The 22428-nt window shown below is 45.7% G+C and overlaps 1 protein-coding gene across 4 annotated transcripts in view; it reads right to left on the bottom strand.

Annotated features, from left to right (window-relative positions):
- Positions 1-714: 714 nt before the first annotated feature.
- Positions 715-22428, bottom strand: part of ADCY9 (adenylate cyclase 9) — a 127811-nt gene continuing 106097 nt past the window's right edge. For all 4 annotated transcript variants that reach the window (XM_072751369.1, XM_072751367.1, XM_072751368.1 and 1 more), the window contains 6 exons: positions 20283-20385; positions 19132-19340; positions 14701-14860; positions 13613-13761; positions 10676-10717; positions 715-5163 (listed from right to left, as the gene is read on the bottom strand). In XM_072751369.1, the coding sequence (XP_072607470.1) occupies positions 3975-5163; positions 10676-10717; positions 13613-13761; positions 14701-14860; positions 19132-19340; positions 20283-20385 (1852 nt within the window). In that variant the 3' untranslated portion in view covers positions 715-3974. The remainder of the gene's footprint in view (positions 5164-10675; positions 10718-13612; positions 13762-14700; positions 14861-19131; positions 19341-20282; positions 20386-22428) is intronic.

The raw sequence follows: 22428 nt of genomic DNA, 5'->3' as shown, positions 1-22428 counted from the left end.
ATGAGGTGATGGACAAGGACTGGGGAAACCACATCTTCATCTCCTTTTGCTGGGTCTACAAGAGGATCCTGCGTTCTGAAGTTGCTCATAAATACTGCACTCACCGGGAAAAACCTTGCGGGGCGGGGGGGGAGGCTCTACACCCCAACAGATCCATAATTTTGCTCCAGATCTGGAGGTGTTGTGAGCTCCTGGAATATATACAAATGGCATGGATGTGTTTCTGGGAAGGGGCTCTGTGACTTTAAATGGATTCTGAAATGCGTTTGTGACCCCCCCCCCCACCATGCGGACACCCCCAGGAACTGCAAGGACAGGCTATGTGGGCACATCTTTTCAGAAAACCTGCTTTATTTTCTTGGTCAATTCCTTCTCCTGAGACCTTGCAGGAATAACTATTTAGGAGGCCTAATGAAGCAGGGGTGTCGCTGCACGCAAAACTTGTCCTGCAACCTTTTAAAATTTTTTAAAAAGTTCCATATAAAAATAAATATTTTTCAACTGAAGTTAACTGTAGCAAATATGTCCATTAAACAAAAAGAAAGAAACCACATACATAAATAGGGTTGTTTTGTGTTAGTTGCCTTGTGTTCAAAGCCATGATGTGAAAGAAAAGCAAATCTTATTTCAGCCACACGTTGCAGGAAATAAGGAGTGCCCTAATTTCTGAAGTGTTACTGATCTTTTCAATGAGGAAATACCAGGCATCAAATATTTAGATTTTAGAATATTTTAATATCCATTTCTTGAGTGGATGCATTCTGAAAGAATTAACAATTTAAAAAGAGCAGAGTGAAGGAAAGATGGAAAATGCAAACAGTTGGTTCTTGTTAATTTAATTTCAGGTTCTAGGCATGATGTGATTTTCTGAAACAACCAGCCAAAAAATGCTTACCTCAAAAATCTAGAAATGCAAACGCAGACAGATCTTTGGAAACTACAAATTATTACAGTCCACGTAGCGGGAAGCACGCGGCCCTCTGGCTCTCAGTGTCATGTGCAAATGTGCAGGTGTTGCCTCCGTGAGCGGAGTCAGTGTTATTGGAGTCGCGTGCAGGTGTTGCATAATCGGTGTGACTCTTCAAGCTACTTAAGGGCTTCATAACTGATGCTCTACATTTGTTTGCACTGGATAAAATTGTGTGTGTGTGTGTACACACACACACACACATGTATAATTCGATCTGACTTGGGGCCAAGAAGAAAACAGCAATTGCAACTCAAAGCAACTATTTACACACATTCAATTCTGAAGTATTGCTTCCTGACCTAAGTTCGTAGGAGGTATTGCCACTGTGAAGAGCACATCCATTGTATTGGTAGCACTTGAACCGCTGCTTAGGGACCTGTCCTCAGTGACTATTTGTTCAACGCCAACAGAGTTGGATGCACAGCATTTCTGTTGCAGAGATTTTGTGGTCCTGCATTGAGGTATGCTTCAGGGCAGGGAACTGGGAAGGACCCAAGTCGCCTAGTGGCCCAGAGAGAACATCTGTACTGGTTATTTAGGAAGGCTCAGGGTGTTTTTTAAAGACAATTTGAAACTCTGGGTGAGCCATCCATCAAAGGCTCCAATTTGCACACTGCTGGACCAGATCACCAGATGTTAAGACCATCTCCCTGCAATCTGCGGCTTCCCAGGTCAGGAATCACAAACATCTTTGCAGGAGGGGAAGAAAAAAGACAATGTGCTGGGGAGGAAGCATGTGCAGAGATGGACCTTGTAGATAGAGCATGTTCTGAGTGGAACAGCAGAGACACAGGTGACTTGTCGGCAACCACCCAGCCCCTTAGTTGCTGCCAGAGCTAAAGAGCCTGAGGACAGAAGGCAAAAGGAGAGGATCACACTCAAATACATGCCTTAACACTGATGGGAGAAGCCCCTAACATGCCCACAGTCCCTACAGACAAGGAGAGTGTCAGGTAGTGTTTTAAAATAAAAATAAAAATCCTGCAGTATCTTGTAAGAATACATTCTTTAGAAGCAAGAGGTATTGTCACACCATCCTTCCTCCAGCATTGGAAGACCAACAAACTAACAGTAAAATCTGAAGGAAGATCTTAGTGAGAATGCTCTCGACTCCCTGGGACATCAAGATCCTGGCTATGGCTGCATTGCTGGGAGGCCATCCCATACATGTCGTCCCGGGGAGCTGGCCAATCAGAATCAGTATTTCCTGATGCCAGAAATGGCAGATTCTGTATGAATTGAGGGGCGTGGTAGGGGTTTGCTGATAATGGGACTTGATGTTGATGTGACAGTTATACAGAGATTTAGCAGCGAAAAGAAAATGCACAGGGTATGCCAGGTATGCCAGTGAAGATCTTAAACAGAGAAGGAGCTAGTCCTCAGATTATCCTGTGAACCATACACCGAGTCACCTTGAAAATAACAATGCCTACAGCAGGGCAACACTAGCCTGAGTTCAAGTCTACATACACTCTGGACTCAACGTGGCAAAACATCACAGGCAGGATCAGCAACAGAGACCCAGAAGTGAATCTCCTTAGGTTTTCTAGGCTTGCCCTGGTTCAACACCTCATGTGCATGCGGATGACTGTGTCTCTACACACAGTGTGAGAACTCCATCTAAAGGGGGCTGGACTTCACTGGGTTCCATCCTGCCACACAGAAGTCCTGCACAAGCCAACAACAGCAAAGGACGAGGAGCTTCTCGGATGTGTGGGAGCCAAGCCCCCCGGGCACTGCCTGCCCACCTTGTGCTCAGCCCAGGCCTCCTGCCTCCCGGGAGCAGGGCTCTGACTCGACCTCCGGAGCAGGGAGGCTCCACAGGCACGGATCTGCTGCACACAGGACAGAAGCAGCAGTGCTCATTAGGTTTATCAACCGTGACCCAGTCGGCCTCAGGGCACGGCCGTTCAGGTCTTGCTCAGCCCCTTTTGGTGGGGGGGGGGGGGGGACCCAAAGCAGCTGAAGCTCTAATGGACATCTTCTCATCCTTCTGCTGTGCCCTCTGCCTATGTCCCTTCTCATCCTTCTGCTGTGCTTCCCCAGCCTATGTCCCTTCGCCAGAATGACTTGGCAGCTCCTCCCCAAAACACACATTTCCTGATAAATAAATAAATAAATAAATGCAACCCTCAGACGTTTATTTTGAGTTTCCCTCTCAGAGGATTCAGCTTCAAAGACAAATCCCTTCGGCTCCCAGCTGGAAGACCCCTCGGTTTCTGGGACAAAATGAAACACGGCTTTTAAATACCTGAGGCCTGGGCTCACAGGCTCTGCTACTGGTTAGCATCTGGAATCTTGGCCTGCACACGGAGGAAGCCCTAATGCCGCGGGGCTGGGGAGAGGTGCACCCACAGCCCCGAGGGCCCAGGTGCTCTGGAAGGCGCAGGTGGGGAGGGCACAGGCCGTCCTGGCTGGCTGCTGCTCGCAGCCCACGCCCCCCCCCCCACCTCCCCTCACAGTGAGTTACTGGCACTTGATCTCAGATTCATAAGTGAAAGTGTGTGTGCGTGTACATGTTTACATAGAAAGGTCAGGTCACTGGAAAACACTATTATGTATACAGAAAAAAATAAACCGCAAAAACATTGTACTAGCAAAAACAAAACAAAAAACAAAGACCCAAAGTGTCTTGTGAGAAAAAGCAATAAAAATGATATCTTAACCACAGCTTTTGTTTTAAAAGTCCAGCAATACCCAATGCTGCGATCTCCATGGGTGGCCTCTGTCCCCAGATGCGAGGGCACAGCCAGCCCCTGAAGGCACTTGTTCTCCTCCATGCTGCTGAACGGTCACACCCAGAAGACAGGGCTCCAGGGGAGAAAAAGCAAAGAGACAGATGGGAACAAGCCCTGAATAGCTGTGGCGCACACAGACGTCAGGGCAATGACCACATGACACCATGTCTGGGGATGGAGGCGGTGGCGCTCGAATGCACAATAGGCAAGTACAGATGTGATTGTGTTTCGAGGAGCAGAGCACCGTGGCAGCGACGGGTGCTGCGTCACACGCTCTTGGAAATGTTGAGCCTGGTGAGCTCACTGGCTTCTTCCATGCCCGCTTCTTCACAGTCGCTTTTCTCTATGGCTTTGCCAAATCGACATCTTTCTTCGGCTTTAAGAGGCTCTTTCCATGGCCTCTTAGAGGACAGGTGAGTGTCCTTGGCCGGCACATTGTTTTCGGACCCAAGAGACGTCTTGTCCGCATTCTGTACAGAAGGCACCAGGTTGGCGATCTCATCCGTGGGAGACCGCCCGATGCTGCCATCCACCTGGACTCGGATGTCGGGGGAGATGGACAGCTGGTGCTGTGGCACGGCCCCACTGTCCATGCACTTTGGGTATAGGTAGGTCTTCATCTGGCCCTTGCCCTTAACATTCACTGTCCCCCGGTAGTCGAAGTCGTAGCCCATCTTGCTCAGGACACGGTAGCTCTCCTCACTCACCTGGATTCGGCATTCCACCCCTGTGCTGTCCATCCTGCTGGCGATGTTGACGGTGTCGCCCCAGATATCATACAGCAGCTTGGTGGTGCCGATGACCCCGGCTGTGAGTGGCCCGTGGTTGAAGCCAACCCTGAGCTTAAAGTTGAACCACAGCATGTTGCTGTTGAAGTCGTCCACCACGCGCATCATCTCCTTGGCAAACTCAAACAGGACCTGCAGGTGTTCTTGCGGGTGGCTGCCATCCTGGCACTGCGCGCCGTTCAGCCCGGAGGCAGCCATGTACGTGGCCCCAATGGTCTTAATCTTTTCGATGCTGCTGTAGCCCGGCCTGCTCAGGAGCTCATCAAAGTCCCCGATGAGCTCATTGAGGACCCGGTAGCACTCCTTGCCCCCCTCATAGTTCTCCTCATAGAACTCACTGAAGTTCACGATGCTGGCAAAGATGACACCTCCACTGTCATGGTTCTTGGAGTAGGTCTGGGAGACCTTCAGCTGCTCAGCCACATGGTAGGGGATGATATTTCGCAGCAGCCAGTCAGCTTGGTCCCTCATGCTCTGGATCTTAGTGCGGTGAAGGTCCGCCTCCACATCCCCATGGTAGTGCAGGCGATAGCTGACCTCAAATTCTCGATTCAGGAACCAGACCAACAAGAGCAGAAGAAAGAAGACAAGAATCACCTCCTGGCCAATCAGGCTGGTGGTTCTGCCGTCACGCGGCAAGGAACTATTGCACGGATTCCCCTCGGAACTGGAGAATAAAGAGAAGAGAAAGGACGTGCCTTCTTAAGTGCATCTTTTAAGGGAGAGGTTGCTGCTCAGGACTTGCAGGTTCTGAAACACCCAGCTAACCAGCGCTCTGCACCAAGTTCTGTGGAGCTCAAAGTGTCAACGACCCACAGCCACAAAGCTACCCAATTCTGTTTAGCTGGCTGGCTAAGGTGTGCAGAGATAAACACGGACTTTTTTAATTGACTTCTGAGTAACTACTCGGTGACTGCTTTGTTTTTCAGGGGTCTTTAGCTCCTTAATTTTAAAAATCTTTTCATTTCTACCAACTTTCTGTTTTGAAAATTCTAAACATTATAGGAAAGTTAAGAGGCTAGTAATATGTTTGTACACCCATCTCCTGGATTCAACAATTGCTGACATTTTGCTGCTTTGTTCTTTCCCTCTGTCAATGCACACGTGTGCACACACAGCTTTCCTGATGAACATTATGAAGGTAAGCTGCGGACATCATGACACTTCCATCCTGAATATTTCAGTCCCTGCCTCCTAAGAATAAGGACATCTCCCTATGTAACCACACTACCATCATCATACCCAAGAAATTTAACATTCTCTGACATACTCATTTTTTAGATTCTTAATCCAACTTTAGTTCTGAAAGGGGCATAATTTTACAAAGAATATGAATTCTCTATTGTTTACTTGTATAAAGTCCACTAATGTACCATTATCTCCCTACTGGGTTAGTTCTGTTTTATCAAAGGCATTTAAGGCAGTGTTAACATTTTTACAAATAATATTATACTTTTAAAAAAAGTTTTCAATTATTTATTCATGAGAGAGAGGCAGAGACATAGGCAGAGGGAGAAGCAGGCTCCTCGCAGGGAGTCCAATGTGGGACTTGATCCCAGGACCCAGGGATCATGCCTTAAGCTGAAGGCAGACGCTCAACCGCTGAGCCACCCAGGCGTCCACATGACCCTGAGATCAATACCTGAGCTGAGATCAAGAGTCGGATGCTTAACCGAATGAGCCACCCAGGCAACCCCAATATATATACTTTTAAGAGTAGTACCTTGTAAGAAACTCAAACAGCATTTTAAAAATGGTACAAAATAAGTGTCTTTCCTATGAGAAAGTTGTGATTTTCTTGTGGTTGCAAGAAATTGTAACACATGGATATGCTGTAACAACCAGATTCTAACCCTGGGCATTTGGGCTGTGTCTATCCCTCCTTACCTCCAGGGAATGCTGCCGGCATGACCCTATGCAGAGAAGGGAATCTGTCTGCTGGATAAGCTACTGGAGTTGGAAATGCTGAGTCACTTCAACTACTGCACATTTACGATTCCTTTAGAAATTTCCAAATTGTGCTTCTCCTTTCTGTTCCTTCTAATAACAGCCTGCTCTCGGTGGGGGGGGGGGGGGGGGCTGTTCTGTAGTTGGACAGTACTGATGAGCAACAGCTGTGACTGAAGATTGACCACCACTACCCCAGCAAGTCTCTTTGAAAGCTTCTTATTTAGATGTAATGTTTCCACTTAAAAATCCTACATACTCATCAGAAGATATTTAGAGGAAAACATAGAAAGAAGATTCACCCATATGGACCATCCAGAGGTAAGTTCTGTTAATGAGCCTTGTGTTTCCTTCTTTTCTTTCTTCTGCTTGTTTACAAAGCAGTGGTTGCTCTGTTCACATAAATTCTGGGACCTGATGTGCTCCTAAAGCACGCAGAGCAGGCAGGCATCTAGGTTTCAGGTGGCAATGGGCCAAGTCACTCTATGAATAAAATTATATATAAAATGGTGGGGTCCTCAGTTTAGACAGCTCCATGGCACTGAAAACTCGATTCTGTAATTAGGGTGTTTAATAATTTTACTGTTACCTGTGACTTAAGGACATTAAAGAAAATAGTGAAATTGACCAATCTGGCCATAATGGTCCTCTATGAAACATGGTCACAAAAGCCCTGGACTGTCTCAGCTGGACCACTACAGAGTTCTGGAATCCTGGGCAAGATTTCTAGGTCTCAATCTTCTTACGGGTAAACTGAAGATGGGCTAGAGTATTGTTAAGTACTTACTGGCCTCAGATTCTGTGCAGAAAGGAGTTAACACAGCAGGCCTGAAGCTGCCATCCATAGAAAGGCCTACTGGCAAGGGTGTCTGAGGCTGGCATCAGGATCTTGGATTTGGGGAGATTCTCATCCCTCTCCTTGATAAGAAGGGCCTATTGTGCCTAGAATGTGACTTCTGAGTCTGGAATTTTGGTCCATGCCAGCAGAGATGCCTATGTGATCAATCTCTAATAAAAACCCTGGGTACCGAGTCTCTGATAGGCTCCCCTGGGAGACAACACTTCACCTACACTGTCCAAACTCAATGCTGGAGGAATTCAGAACATCCTAGATTACACCACGGGAACAGGACTCTTGAAAGCTGGCATCTGGTTTCCTCTGGATTCTACTTCATGTACCTTGCTGCTAATTTTGCTTTGCGTCCTTTCACTATAATAAGTCACAGCCGAGTATGACTCTGTGTGGAGTCCTGAATCCTCCTAGCAAATTCCTGGTTCTGGGGGCGGTCCTGGGGACGCCTGCCATAAGTTCCATGACTCTGCCCCCGTGAGCCAGGAACCAAAAAAAGGCATCCATGGTAAGACACAGAAGATCTATTTATTCTTCCAACTGTCATTTAGCCAAATGGCAACACATATCATGAATCTCAAGTACTAAACAATTAACTATTTTAGATGATCAAAACAGATTTGTGTCTAGCCCTGCAAGCCCTCTAACTGGCTTGAGAGTAGAGACAGAATCTGCAACAGGTGGCAGTAAGTATTGTCTTGTGTGAGCTCATCCTGTTGGGTTAGGAGGTGACCTTTCTGTTTCTCCAAAGTGGTGATATTGAGGAACATCCCACTTTATGAATAGACATCACCAAGGCTTAACATCATCCTAATGGTCCAACCAGATTTCGTAGCCTTGCGGCGGAGATGGGCAGCTGCTCACTTTCCTCCCTGTCCTATGGTCAAGGCCAGCAGTGTGGCCCGACTCTGGAGAGGGGCACAGGCCAGATCCTCTGGACAGGGGAGGGGAATTGTGGAGCACAGGACAGTGTGAGAGAGGTTTGCTTTCATCTTTGCTTAAAAGGGGAATCCTAATACACTGATTTATGATTAGTGACCAACGGACTGCCATGCAACAGAGATCTGTAACAAGCAGGTAAGATAATCACTTCCCATCGATAACCTGTATTTCTCATTCCACTACAGAAGGAACAACAATGGTGGTCCCATTCCTAAGTTCAAATAGCAAAAGTCAGTTCCAAAAAGAGGAATTTTATGGGACTAAATGCAAGAGTCAATTTATGACTTAATAGCTGAACATCAAGTCATAATTGGAAGTTAAGAGTAAAATAGAGTATAATCTATTATCATGGAGAAGAGGGATTAAATCAGAGAGAAAAACAGAAAACAAAGATCACTCATGGTCCCAACCAGCTGAACATGGAATGTGTTAACATCTTAGTGAATTTCAGTGCCATGTAAAATCTATGCCTACAGACGTGAGGCTGGGGGAGCTGCCACGCTGGGACACAGAGGGTGGGGCTGGGGTGCTGGTAATGTTCTGTTTCTTGGTCCGAGGGGCAGTTGATGGGATGTACCCGCTTGTGAAAATTCATTGAGCTGTATTCTTGTGATTTGGGTACTTTTTTGTGCACATGTTATATATTCACCAATAAGCTTATTTTTAAAAAAGCTAAGTGTTTTGTTTTTAGTATATGTGCTGCCGAAGCGAGCACAGTGTTTTGTTTTTAAATACCTTAGTTGTGATCATAAAAGAAACAAATTTGTAGTCTGCCTTTGTTACATACTTTATTTCTATTTCCCAGTGTCTATATGTCCACAGAGATTTAATTTTTTAATTGTATAAACAGAAAAAAAAATCATTCATCACTCACTACCAAGTCATTACTATGACATATCTTACATTTTTTTCATACATATATATATAATGAAATACAGGACATATGCAATTTCACATGATAAATGTTTTTCTTATTGCTGCATTTTAACAGTGGCAATATCTGAGTACATGAACATCATTTAATTCATTTCTTTTTATTGCAACTGAAGTTGCTGATGAATTTTCAATGTTATCAGCCATTGTGATCAACATTTTTGGGCAAGTGACCTTTATCATATGCTGAATTATCCCCTCGGTAGATAAGCAAAAATAGAATTATTAGGTCAAAGGCTATGAACACGTATGTAGATCATCAAATTACTTTCCAAAACTATCTACCATTCTGAGGAGCAACAAGGCATGGCAGAAAGAGCAGGGCCTGGTAGTGAGGGAGGCCAGGGTTTAAACACTGCTGATGACTAGCTGTGTGACCATAGATGGGTTCCTTAACTTTCCTGAACTTCAGCTTCCTCATCTGGAAAATTAGGACAAAGTCACCTAATGTGTCAATCATTGTGAGAAATAAACCATACGTATAACTGCCCGGTACCTTAACAAAGCAAATACCACTCTTGTATGAATGTGCCATGCCTTACCTCCTGGGTATTCACACTCTAACATCTTGAAGGTCCAATGGAAAAGACCACAAGGAGTTTTTTGTTTAAATGTGCAATGATTTCAGTAGTAACAACTTTACCTTCTACCTGCATTTCCTCTTGTGATTTTTTTTTTTTTTTTTTTTTTTTTGGTTTTGTCCTTTATCGGGCCTTAGCTCTTCATGGAACGGCCCATACATACTTTTCTCCCCCTAAATCCCCCCACCCCATCAATGTGTCAGTCAGTTTTTTATTTCTGTGCATGTGTGGTTCTCTGCATTATTTGTAAGATTGGAAAGTTATCTCTGTCTTAGAGGCTTGCAAACTAATTCTATTTTTTCTAGATTTTTATATAGTTTTATATAATTTAATGTTTATTTCTATTTAAATTTTAGTTTGACGTTCACAGTAAAGCAAGAGTCTAACATTTATTATTTCAAACCTCTAATTAGAAATTTCAAAATATTTTAGGAAATTAAAATAAGTACTTTCTTAGATTTGAGAGATTTCCTTTGTAACCTGGTGAAGTCTTACATAAAATGAAGCCAAATCGGGATCCCTAGGTGGCGCAGCGGTTTGGCACCTTCCTTTGGCCCAGGGCGCGATCCTGGAGACCCGGGATCGAGTCCTACATCGGGCTCCCGGTGCATGGAGCCTACTTCTCCCTCTGTCTGTGTCTCTGCCTCTCTCACTCTCTCTCTCTCTGTGTGACTATTATAAATAAAAATAAAAATAAAAATAAATGAAGCCAAATCTAGTATATTCTTAACAATCATTAAATTTTCTCAATAAGATAACTATGATTTGGTATTTCAACAAGTAGGTATTTTCCACTTATTCCTTTAAGAATTACACATAATTATTTTTATTCAAGATATGACTGCTTTTTATGAAGCTGAGAAAGAAACACTACTCATATAGTTGCCCTCATTTGTTCAGACATAAGCATGATGTTAAAAGCTTACCTGAAATTCTGTCCTGCATCAAGGTGTGAAATTACTATGGAACTGAAATTAAAATGCAGAAAAATATTACTATAAAAAAAACAAGGTGTTATATAAAGTGAAACTGAGAAGAGTTAAATAATTTCCTTTTTTTAAATGTGTAGATTAAGTCAGACAATTAAGGATCGCTAATTCTTTATTATAATTTGATATTATGTGTTAAGTAAAAATCACAGCCCACAGAGACAGTGATGCAGCTACCAGGACTTCACAAAGAGCAAAACCAAGAAGTCTCTAAGGCATTTGCATGACAGTGAGGACTTACCCACATGGTCCCACAGGCTAGAAACCAGTCATGATAAACAGGGATGCCCACTGACTAAGGACTGATTTAGGAACTGCTGGAGACACTGGCGGACCTGAGAAGCCAGACTATGCTACTAGGGTGCCCAAAGCAATCAAATCCCAGTTCTGAGGCACAGAAACCACATACAATAAAAAACTCTGGGTGTCAGGGCAGGACCTGTGACCCAGTACCCTTCCCATATCCCCCACAGCTTCTTCTGGGATCCTATTGCACCTGATATCCCCCCAGGTGGGCAGATCAACCCTGTACCCCTATACTTCCTGGTCTGCTAGATCCACTGGCTCCCACTCACTGCCAATAGGGACCTTACACAGCTTCTGCAAGCAGGTCCCCTGGGCAGCAGAGGTGAGGGGACAGCTCGGAGTGGCTTTTATCATCACAGGGGGTGTTAGATGACCTCATGGGGAAGGAACGAAAGCAAGAGCTTACAGCACAGACACTGTTCTAAGGCTGTGTGTCCTCTTCTCTCCCTGCCCATGCATGACTGTGACACTGTCCTTCTCCATGTGTCCATGTCCCCCTGCAAGGCTGGCATGGCTCTCAGAAGTCCCTTCCCCTACACAGGAGGCCTGTCTGGATTTTCGTTCCCCATTCCCCATGCTTCCTATCCTGTGGGGTCAGTGGTGATGACCAGGTGAGTGGGAGAAGTACCAGGTAGAGGGGAGATTCAGCTGCCAGCCACACTCCAACATCTGCTTTTTGAATTCTGGGCAAAGGTGATGGAGTTGGTCCCTCATCACTCTGGTCCCTCCTGATCTAAGTGGAAAAGCTCCGCACCAGTGACTGAATGACCACAAACTGGCTGATGGGGTATTTGTGATGGTTCTTTTAGAAGGTTAAAAGGCAGACTGATGAATTCCATGCTTTTGGAAAAGAGCTTCATAATGACCCTAATTCCAGATGGCCATAACTTCAGAAAGGGAAATGCATGCTTTGTTCTGTTTAAAGTAATTTAACTATTCATTAAAGTTTCCTTTCAGATGCTGAATGATAGTTCTGCTTAAAATTCCCTTTTGATCTTAATTTGCAGGAAATGTGAGTGTCTTTCATGTCGTCATTACTTTATTAAGTCTTACTGAGGAGAAGGATGCTTGCTCTGTCCATTACCGACCACTGCTTTGGTAATACCCAAAGATGCACTACAGTGGTTTCATACTTGATATTGTGACAAATCGGATCATTTTCTACTTCTGAACTTATTAAAGCAATGGTTCTCAGCAACAGTAATGCCATTCCTAGGGGGCATCTTGGAAATGTTGGGGCTCCTTCTGGTTGTCATAATAATTTGAGGAGCCAGGAATGTTAGATGTCCTGCAAGGCATGATGAAGGAATGCCCTGTGTAGCTGAAATATCCTGAAAACCTAAACCCATTGTAATTATAAAGAAGCCATTCTTTAATATGTGCTAATAGTAAAATGTTTTTATAAAGCAGTTACCCAAAAAAGTCCAATATTTAAGCGAAGTTTTTTTTTAGGTGAAGTTTATTACAGAAACAGAAGCTTAATGGCCTTAAGACATTATCCTGAAGTTTCTGAACCACTCACTGTGAGCATTATTCTCTCCAACATATCACTGTATCCCCAACTATATATTTAGTTGAAAAAAGCCAATAGCCACAAAACCAATTGCAAATGTGCAACAATCATTTTGAGACCTATTTATACAACACTAAGAACCAAAAATGATTCAATTAGTAGGACACATAAAAGACAAGGATCTTATTGGATTTCATTATTATAGGATGTTTTAATATCCTATATATTATCATTGCCATCCTATACATTTTAATATCCTATATATATCATTGCGCCATCCTATACATTTTCATTTTTAAATTTTTTTGTAGCACAACAGTAAGAATTGCTCCTATCTCTGGGGTCTTTCACACAGACCCCTTCTCTTCCACGCCATCCTATCTACATCCTACCTACCAGTGCAAGGATTTTGAAGGCCATTTGAATACCAGGAACTGAAAATATTATTCAACATGTGGAAGGACCTCAAAATAAAAGATATATTTCCAGTGACTGGTCATCACTCCATTTCATGTCATGACACACGTGTCACAAGAGTGAGTCCATATTTATAAATGAGGTCTTGGCCACATGCAAAGAGCACCTACCTCTTCACTTCCTCTCCTCAGCAACCTACAACCTGTCTGGGTGTGTTATTCTTACTCAAATGAGGTTAGAACAGCTTCCTCTTTGCCTTTTCATGTCTCCCTATACCTCTACTTCTTCTGTTTCTTGATCATCTCGTATGAAATGGCTCTGGTCCTACTTTTCCATTATACTAAGTTCAAGCATGTGTCTACTGCGCTGTCTTCCAGGGCGAGGGGTAATCCCCCAAGGATGTCTATAGGCACATACATATTATGTCATGAAGAATTATTTTTTTTCTTTTTTGCATATTAGTCTTCAGACATTTCCTTAAGTTGCTGACATTGTACATGTTGGACACCACTTCATGTTGTGACAGTAGCCGGCAGAGGAGAGGGAGAGGGTATCGGCATGGATGTGAGATATGTGAGGTCAGGAAGGGTGCCCCAGCCGGCAAGGGTGCCAGATGCAGACAACAGTGGCCGACGTACCTGTCAGGGCACAGGGAGATGTAGAGCAGGAGCAGGGGCCCAGCCCCAACGATGGTGGCTAAGGAGGACCTCATCCAGGAGCTCAGCTGGCAGAAGTTACAGTAGTGCACAACGGTGATCAGGACAGCGGAGCCCGTGAATACGGTGAACTGCAATGAGGGGCCGGCGTGGTTACTGACCCATCCAACCCTTGCCATGTGCGCCCCTGGCCTCGCTTCCAGCTGAGCATGCTGAGATCAAAGGATTCACTTACTTATCTTTCTTGCAATATAAAAATACCATGGATATCACAAAGTACCTGGCAGTTTCAGGGACAGATCATAAATCACTGGGTTAATAGTCCAGAGCTTTAGGCTACAAGCTTGCACTGGCACGAAAATTCTCCTCCAGAGATGTGGAGACTGCATATGTCATTCTGGAGTAAAGGAAGGTAGGCCACCCATTTGAGAACCACCACTGGTAAGTGGTTACCTTTACAAAGCCTTCCTTCAGGCATCCTGCTACATGCCAGGGAAAGTGTAATTTGGTGTTAAGAGTATCAAATGCTGTCAGCCTGCCTTGTAGCTCATGTTACACTCACTTTCACCGAAAGTAGAACTTTCTACAAGGGCATTAGATCACTCTTCATGGGGTTTAAGTTGGAAGCTCCTTCCCTGACCAAGAGCAACTGGACTAGGGGCAGTCACCTCGCTGTTGCCAGTTCGACAGGTAAGCACGGTATCTCATCTGGAAATGTGGGACAGATGCTGCTTTGTAAAATGCATAAGAAAATAACTGATTTGGAGCTTGGTGAGCAGCAGGGGAGGCTGGAGAGGGGACATGTGAACTGGGCAGGGCAGCTTCATACCCATCTCTACTTGACTGTGGTCAGTGACAGGCTTGAGCATCTAGAGAGGCTGCATGCTACCCTCCCTGCGTGTTCCTCTGTCCCAGCCAACGCTTTTAAGAAGACAAGCTCAAAGTGCTGATGAAGAGTTTGTTACCTCTTATATTTAAATTGCTGTCCTAAGACATCAGGCTTATTTAAAAAGAAAAAAACAAGGGCATCCTGGAGAGCCCATAAACAAAGTCACTAGGCCTTTACTTACGTGTATGTTTGTCTCAAATTCAGACGTGACATGTGAATAGACTGCAAGGGCAGGGAGTGACACCAGGATGGCCCCAATGAAATGGCGTGGGAGCCAGCCAGCTATCCATTCCAGGAGGCACTTGGTACAAGCCATCACGTCTTCCAGGAAAAACACCATCCTGGGATGAGGGGAGAAAGGAGAAATGGCAGTGGGTCAGCCTGCCCAGGACGACGAAGGCAGGAGACCCAGCCAGCGTTGCTCCCGACTCTTACCTATGTGGCCTCCATGGGGCAGGGGGGCAGGAAGAGTCCCTGCCTCCTTCACTTTCAGTTGACAGCAAGTGAATTGGACTTGCTCAGCCCATCACACCTTATTTTGAGGTCATGTGTCATCCTGATAACACGTGTTTTTACAAAGCCAAGCATGAGCTTCTGTGGGTCTCAAAGTAGATGTAAGGACCAGGCACACCCATGAGAGGTTACCATTAACTGTCCCAGGCTGCTAGGGTGAGAGGTCTCTAGCGGGGTGCTTTGCAGGTGTTTGGGAATTTGGCAGGGCCTTTTTGGTTGCCACAAGGACTGAAGGTGCTGCTGTCATCTAGTGGACAGGAGCTAGAGATGAGAGGCCCACTGTAACATATAGGGAGGCTTGTCCTGCATCCCACAAGACTGCCACATGCTCCCTGGACACCTACAGAGGTGAAAACCCTGCTGACAATGACCTCAGCCTAGAGCCTAGTTGTGTCTTGTTTTCAAACAGAAAGTATTTCTGGGTGGTGCTAACACAAGCTGATCTTCCAGGAATGAAGTCCTCTTTGCTTTGGGACCTCACCAAGGCTCATTCAGCATTTCAGAAATCACATCACAGGCTGCAACCTGGCACATGGCGCTTGTGTCACCAAGCCCGCACATCTTTAGTGGTCTGCAAGTGGAGCTGGCACATTTATGTGATGGTGCACACGAGGACGCAGCTGATGGCTTTGTTATGACTTCCCAGATGGTGGTGTCCTGGCAAAAATGAGGTGAAGTACTACATATTTTATTTTGAATAGCTCTCTTGCTCTTTCTCCTTCATATTGGAGTGACAGCATTTCATCAACTCCTACTGAGACTGTGTGTATAAGTAGGCTTTATTTCAGGATAGTGATGTGGAGATCACAGAATGATTTTCATAAAGAAGGGGGAGCAAGTACATGGGGTTGAGAAACTCTTGTTCAGAAGGAAGAGCAGTATTGGCTAAGTGAGGGGCTAGTACCTGGATGCCAGCAGCAGGAGATGGAGGGGGGGGGGGGCACCAGGTTCCCATGCACACAGACCCTCTCTGAAGCCAGGCCCACATGGAGCGGGAGAAGGGACAGGCCCGCTGTCCTCACCTCCGGAAGTGCCAGAAGCCACTGTTGAGCTTCAACAGCAGAAGTTCCCCTCAAGGCTCTTGGCCACACACCCAGGTGCCTGCACCTTCTGTCTGGGACACCTGCAGTGCAGCGACCAATAGCTGCATGTGCTTGATCTCCACAAGGAGCCCGAATCTCAGCCATTATCCACATTGAGCCAGGCGCAGTCTGACCTTTTTAGGGCCTGGATAGTTCTGGCCTGCTGACACTTAACGGATAATGGAGTCCTGGGATTATTTCCAAGAATAACCACAAATATGCTCGAAGGCAGAATACATAAGCCCCATGAGGAGACAGAGGGGGCCAAGTTCCAAGGGAGAAGGCAGGACTGGGAAGCCCTCCACGAAGGTCCCTGGAACGGCAGAGCTCTGAAGATGAGACCTACCATTCTCACGCCTGCCTGGGCTTGGCACAAAATGAGGGGAGTGAAGGGACAGGCTACGAGCCAAGATGCAGGAAGGCTTCCGGAGGAGGTGCCAGGCCTGAGGCTGGCCCCCATAGTAGCCACAGAACAGGCCCCCATGGAGCACCCACATATCCTGCAGCATAGATTCCTGTTGACTTGGAATCCTAAATATGCCCTCTGCGTGACAAGAGGGAACTCCATCAAGTTCTCAGCCCCTTCCAGGCTTTGATGATATGGGTAAAGTGGACTTTTAAAGGCACAACACCAGCCATTCAGGAGCAGTGGCCACCTCATTTTTTTTTTTTAATTTTTTTTTAAATTTTTTATTTATTTATGATAGTCACAGAGAGAGAGAGAGAGGCAGAGACACAGGCGGAGGGAGAAGCAGGCTCCATGCACCGGGAGCCTGATGTGGGATTCGATCCCGGGTCTCCAGGATCGCGCCCTGGGCCAAAGGCAGGCGCCAAACCGCTGCGCCACCCAGGGATCCCGTGGCCACCTCATTTTGAAGGCACTTGCAGAACATGTGACAGGCCACCCACCTGGGTGCAGCCAGCCTCACACCTTTGTGGTCTGCAGCCTTCTGCACTCTCCAGACTGGAGTTAGATCAGATTCTATAGAAGTGGGTCCGGAGGAACAGGGAACAATGACGTAAAGGACTTTTGAAAAAGGAATGAAGACAATGCCAGCCTCTAAGAGAGCCAGAGCCTTATCTAGCCATAGGCCATGTGTCAAGACAGAAAGCTGGCCCCAGGGCAGGGAGCGTGGGCATGAGGGGACTCACTGCACCTGTGGGTGCCAGGTTTTCTTTGAAGTGATAGAAGTGTTCTAAAATTATATGGTGATGTTTGCACAGCTCTGTAGGTTTACTAGTAATCAATGAATTATACACTTACATGACTGCATTTCTCATACATGAATTCTATCACAATAAAGCAGATTTTAAAAAGGAAAAGACAAACTGGGACCTGAAGATGCCTTGGTTTGGATTCCCCAGAAGCAGAGCTGATTTGAGAGGGGTCTCAGGCAGCTCAGGAAGGAGTACAGAGCTGAGACTTGAAGGGCAGGCCCATAGGGAGGGCTGGGTTACGAGAAATCCCTTACTATGTGTCACGCAGCTCAATCCTGGTGGGGAATTTGGGTAGAGAGTGAGGATGTACCCTGTAGTTATCTCAACCTGGAGGAAGCACAGGGGTCAAGTGTGACGCCTCTAGAAGCCAGAGAAGACCCTCAGCAAAGAGCCAGAGGGGTAGGGGCAGGGGTGTAGGAATGAGAGGAGAGGGGAGGGCAGTCCAGCCTATACTCTTCAAAGTGGGGTGGCACAGGACTAGCATTCAGAAGCCACAGAGCAGACCCGGAGCTGTTGCTTCCTGTCCTGGGGTGCTGGAGAGGAGGGGCAAAAACTCAATGTCAAGGATGCCTGGGTGGCTCAGTGGTTGAGTGTCTGCCTTCTGCTCAGGGTGTGATCCCAGAGTCCCACATCAGGCTCCTTGCATGGAGCCTGCTTCTCTTCCCACTGCCTTTCTCTGTGTCTCTCATGAATAAATAAATAAAATTACAAAGAGAAGAAAGAAAAGAAAGAAAAGAAAGAAAAGAAAGAAAGAAAGAGAAGAAAGAAGAAAGAAAGAAAGAAAGAAAGAAAGAAAGAAAGAAAAAAGAAAAGAAAAGAAAAGAAAAGAAAAGAAAAGAAAAGAAAAGAAAAGAAAGAAAGAAAGAAAAGGAGAGAACAGCGGAGGGGAGGGGAGGGAGAGGAGAGGAGAGGAGAGGGGAGGGGAGGGGAGGGGAGGGGAGGGGAGGGGAGGGGAGGGGAGGGGAGGGGAGGGGAGAGGAGAGGAGAGGAGAGGAGAGGAGAGGAGAGGAGAGGAGAGGAGAGGAGAGGAGAGGAGAGGAGATCCTTTCCTACCTTTCCTGATAGGTTCCTGCTGTCTATGCAGATCTTCTGTCCATTTCTAAATCGGTTGCTTGTCTTTTCATTACTGAGCTTACATTCTAGATATCAGACCTCACTGCAGATGCACTTGGCACATACTCTCCTGTCTTGCAGGCTCCCTCACTGTGGCATGAGAAGTGACAGGTGCTCTTTGGAACTGAGAAGCTTTACATTTTGATGAGGTCCAGGTTATCTCCTTTCTCTGGCTGATCGTGCTTTTCATGTCATATCTAAGGAACCACTGCCTGACCCAGGCTCAAGGAGATGGACACTCACAATTCTTCTAAGGGTTTATAGTTTCACTCATACATCTAGAAGAGGCACCTGCTGATCCACAGGTGGCTGCCCATCATTTACTCCCTCTATGATTCTGTTCTGCTTCTCTTCCCTTTCTCACTCCCTCTCTTCCAATTTGTTCTTTTTAAGTCTCCAAGGGAGGAGATCCAGGGACTGGCTGGCAGCCGAGGGGCGGCAGAGGACACTGACCCTCTGGTAAAGAAGATGCCCCCTGTGCCAAGGGCTGGGGCCTGTGAGGGAGGATGCTTAGAAGCAGGACTGGGGGAAGGAGGACCAGACCCCTGAAATAAGCTTGCAGAGGCCTTCGGTTCAGGAGATGGGTTGGCAGAACTGCTGCCAGGCTGTGCAGCCATAAACTGTTGAGCCAGCAGAGGGAGCTAAACACTAAAAGCTGGAGAAGTGCTTGGCGGGCTGGCCTTTACCTGACTGAGACCACGAGTGACAGCACCTCCAGCAGCAGGGCGGCGCCGAAGACCGCCAGGGCAGCAGGCGGGGGAGGCGTGCCGGCAGCCCCATACTTGAGGAAGCAAGTGATGGAGAGAATCAGAAACACTGTTGTCGACAGAAACACATCCAGGAGGGAGCTGAAGGTGGCGCTGGCAAAAGTCTTCACGGGAGAATTCTTGATAACCTATTTGGGGCAGAAGTGGGGAGTTGGGAGGCATGAACAGAAGCTGCAACAGGTGGCCACAGAGTCAGATTTAAAAGAGGGAAAACAGAGCAAACATTTGTTGAGCACTTGTCCACCCTGGACCAAGCACAGGTGGTAAGTGCTTTGGGTGGGCCATCTCTCCCATCCTATTTAACAATGAGGAAACTAAGGCACAAAGCACTTAGGAAACTGCACAAGGTCACATAGCAAGTTATTACAAACCAGTGAGTTCTCACAAGCATATTGCACACTGAGCCTGAAACCTGGGTTATGGACTGATGTCTGTAAAGGCTGTTGCACAACAACCATTTTTCTGGAAGCTTCCACTGAATGGCTAGGTCCCAGTTTCAGGGTGTGTGACAGCTGGCTTCATAACAGAAGTAACAGGCAGGGATTGAAGCCACAGCAGATGAAAGCATGGATATGTCAACAGATAGTAAGGCATGCTCATGCTTCCACTCAAGAGCCTCCTCCGGGCCTGGCTCTGTGTAGGCTGCTGGGGGAAGACACAAAACATCGCCTTCCAGGAGCTCACAGCCTAATGGGGAGACGGACAAGATCTGAAATGCCAGGGTGGTATGATAAATGTAACAAAGAGCCACATGTGTGGAGTTAGGGAGTCTCAGGGAAGGAGGGAGAAAATGAGGACAATGCTAGCATGGAGCAAAGGGGCCTGGAAATGACATGCCAGTGACGCCAGACAAAGGAGCCCAGGAAGATCGGGAGTTTGCTCTCTGTGTGGATAAATTCACTTGCAAATGCTGTTTCAGGCTTACAGATTGTGAGAAATCAGTAGTAGGCTTCATTTTCCTGTCACTTGAGGGGTTAAAAAAAAAAGACTGCCAACAAGCACAAAGCTGATAGTGAACTATCTGATGCAAACAAGAGATTTCTCCAGTAGAGACAGAAGAGGAAACACACCTCTTCTTGATAGCTGGTCCTATAGGATCGCTCTAGCTCCTGGTCCAGGAAGTTCAAGCTGAACTCATTGATGGGTGGCTTGAAAAAATAATCTTTCATCAGGCTAGGAGAAACAAAAATGCAGTTGATCAACACCGCACACAGTTATTGTACTTACTCTATCGAAGATTGCAGTCAGCTATCCAAACGCCATTCCTGAACCATGTCACAAGAACCATGTGTGACAATCACTATGTGACAGATGCTGCTTGACCACTCCTTTAGAACATACATCTGGAAAGTGTTTTGTGACATTATACTTCCTTTCCACTCAACAACAACTGTTTGCTGTCATTATAGCACACGTCATGAGCACTCTGATTTTGGAAACATCTTCCAGGGTTTGGGGAAGAAGGCAGATCTGCTGTGCTAGGAAACAACTGCTTCTGGAGAACCAGACACCCTCGTACCAAAAAGACTTAGGCTGATTCCAAGGCTTCCAATGAAAACCTAACTCAAAGCCAGCTGTCCTGTCATTCAGAGTACTGACAGTAATTACCACCGCCAGAGCTGACAGGTTGTTATCACAAAACTGTTTATAGTTAGTGTAATTGGGGTGCTATTGTCACATATGCAGATTGCGTGTGAAACCTGAAAAATAACACTCAACTATTTTAAAGCAGAGATATCAAACCTGCTTTATGTGACTCATTCTTTTATGGTTGCTAGCAAATAGTAATATCCGTTTATACTGGAAATTACCAGAAATTTATGGGAGTATTAACACAATTTCAGAAGGCAAATACAGCCATGGAGTGTAGTCTCTCCCTCATATGATAACTTCTGTAATTAAATCAGATAAGGTCCCTCACATATGCCTGAAACACAGTGTGTCCCCCTGTGTGGGACAGAAGACTCTCTCTTTCTGTGATAGGTATACCATACCTCACTATGCTCTCAGACTCAGAAGAGACAAGATTCCATCCCTGAATGCTGACAGCCATCCTCCTCCCTTCCCCCTAGGAAGTGTGGATAGAGAGAAAATGAGCACAGCAGCCCTACAGAGGATGTGCAATGGCCACATTTAGCTAGATGCTGTGCTGCTCCACTGAAATTAATATTGACAAGTTCCATTTCTGAGAATAGAGATTAGCTCCTTTTGGGCCAATCCCCTCTCAGATAACAACAATAAACTCTGAAGAAGATATAAAAATGACTCCTAGAAGGTAGTGGGACTGACCAAAGCAGGTAGAAAATGGAGGAGAGTCACATGTGGAAGAAGGGAACAGCACCAGGTTAATTTCCCATGTTTTACTGTTTTTCTTTTTTACCGTTAGAAGCCATTAGCACCATATGCAAGACGGCTAAAATTCTGATGGAAAAGTCATGATCTCACTGGCTTAGAAAATCAGAAAATAATTTTGGGACTGCCCATAGTTGGAAAAGAAGCTTGAAAATCCTAGAGAAAGAAAAAGCCAGAGAAGGGGCAGCCTCAAATTTGTCATATGAGCTCTGCTCAAATCTCTGGCTAACCGTTGAAATGTGCAGGTGCACAGCAGACTCCAAGCAGCCTAATGAAGGCTTATGAAAGAGCAGCAGCCGCTGGAGGAGACAAAGTTTGGTGTGCAAGTTTAGGTAAGTTAATGGCTTAATGAAACCAACAAACAAAGAAACAAAATACTGACATTCTTCAGAGCAATATAACAGAATCCAGAGTTTCTAAGCACCATGCAATAAAAAATTATACAACATATAAAGAAATCAGAAAATATGATCCAACTCAACAGAAGAGTAATCAATGGAGACCAATCTGAGATTACCAAGAGGGTGGCATTAGAGGTCAAGGTCACAATATGGGCAGACATAATACATTTGAAAATTAGAGCACAAGGGGTGGGAAAAGAGTAATGGATCTATACAGCTATAAGATGTCTACATTTCAAGTGAAATGATACAGGGTCACCTGGTTGGCTCAGTCCAAAGAGCATGCAAATTTGGACCTCAGGGTCCTGAGTTCAGGCCCCCTGCTGGGTATAGAGAGTACTTATGTAAATAAATAAGTAAACTTAAAAAAATAAAGTGAAATGATATGCTAACCGTAAGTAGACTATAAAAATTCAAGGATGCCTATCTATAAGTCCTAGAGCAACCATCAAAAGTAATAATA

Source organism: Vulpes vulpes, chromosome 3 (genome assembly GCF_048418805.1).
Source record: "Vulpes vulpes isolate BD-2025 chromosome 3, VulVul3, whole genome shotgun sequence".
Classification (NCBI taxonomy): Eukaryota; Metazoa; Chordata; class Mammalia; order Carnivora; family Canidae; genus Vulpes; species Vulpes vulpes.
This window is presented reverse-complemented; position numbering and strand designations above follow the sequence as displayed.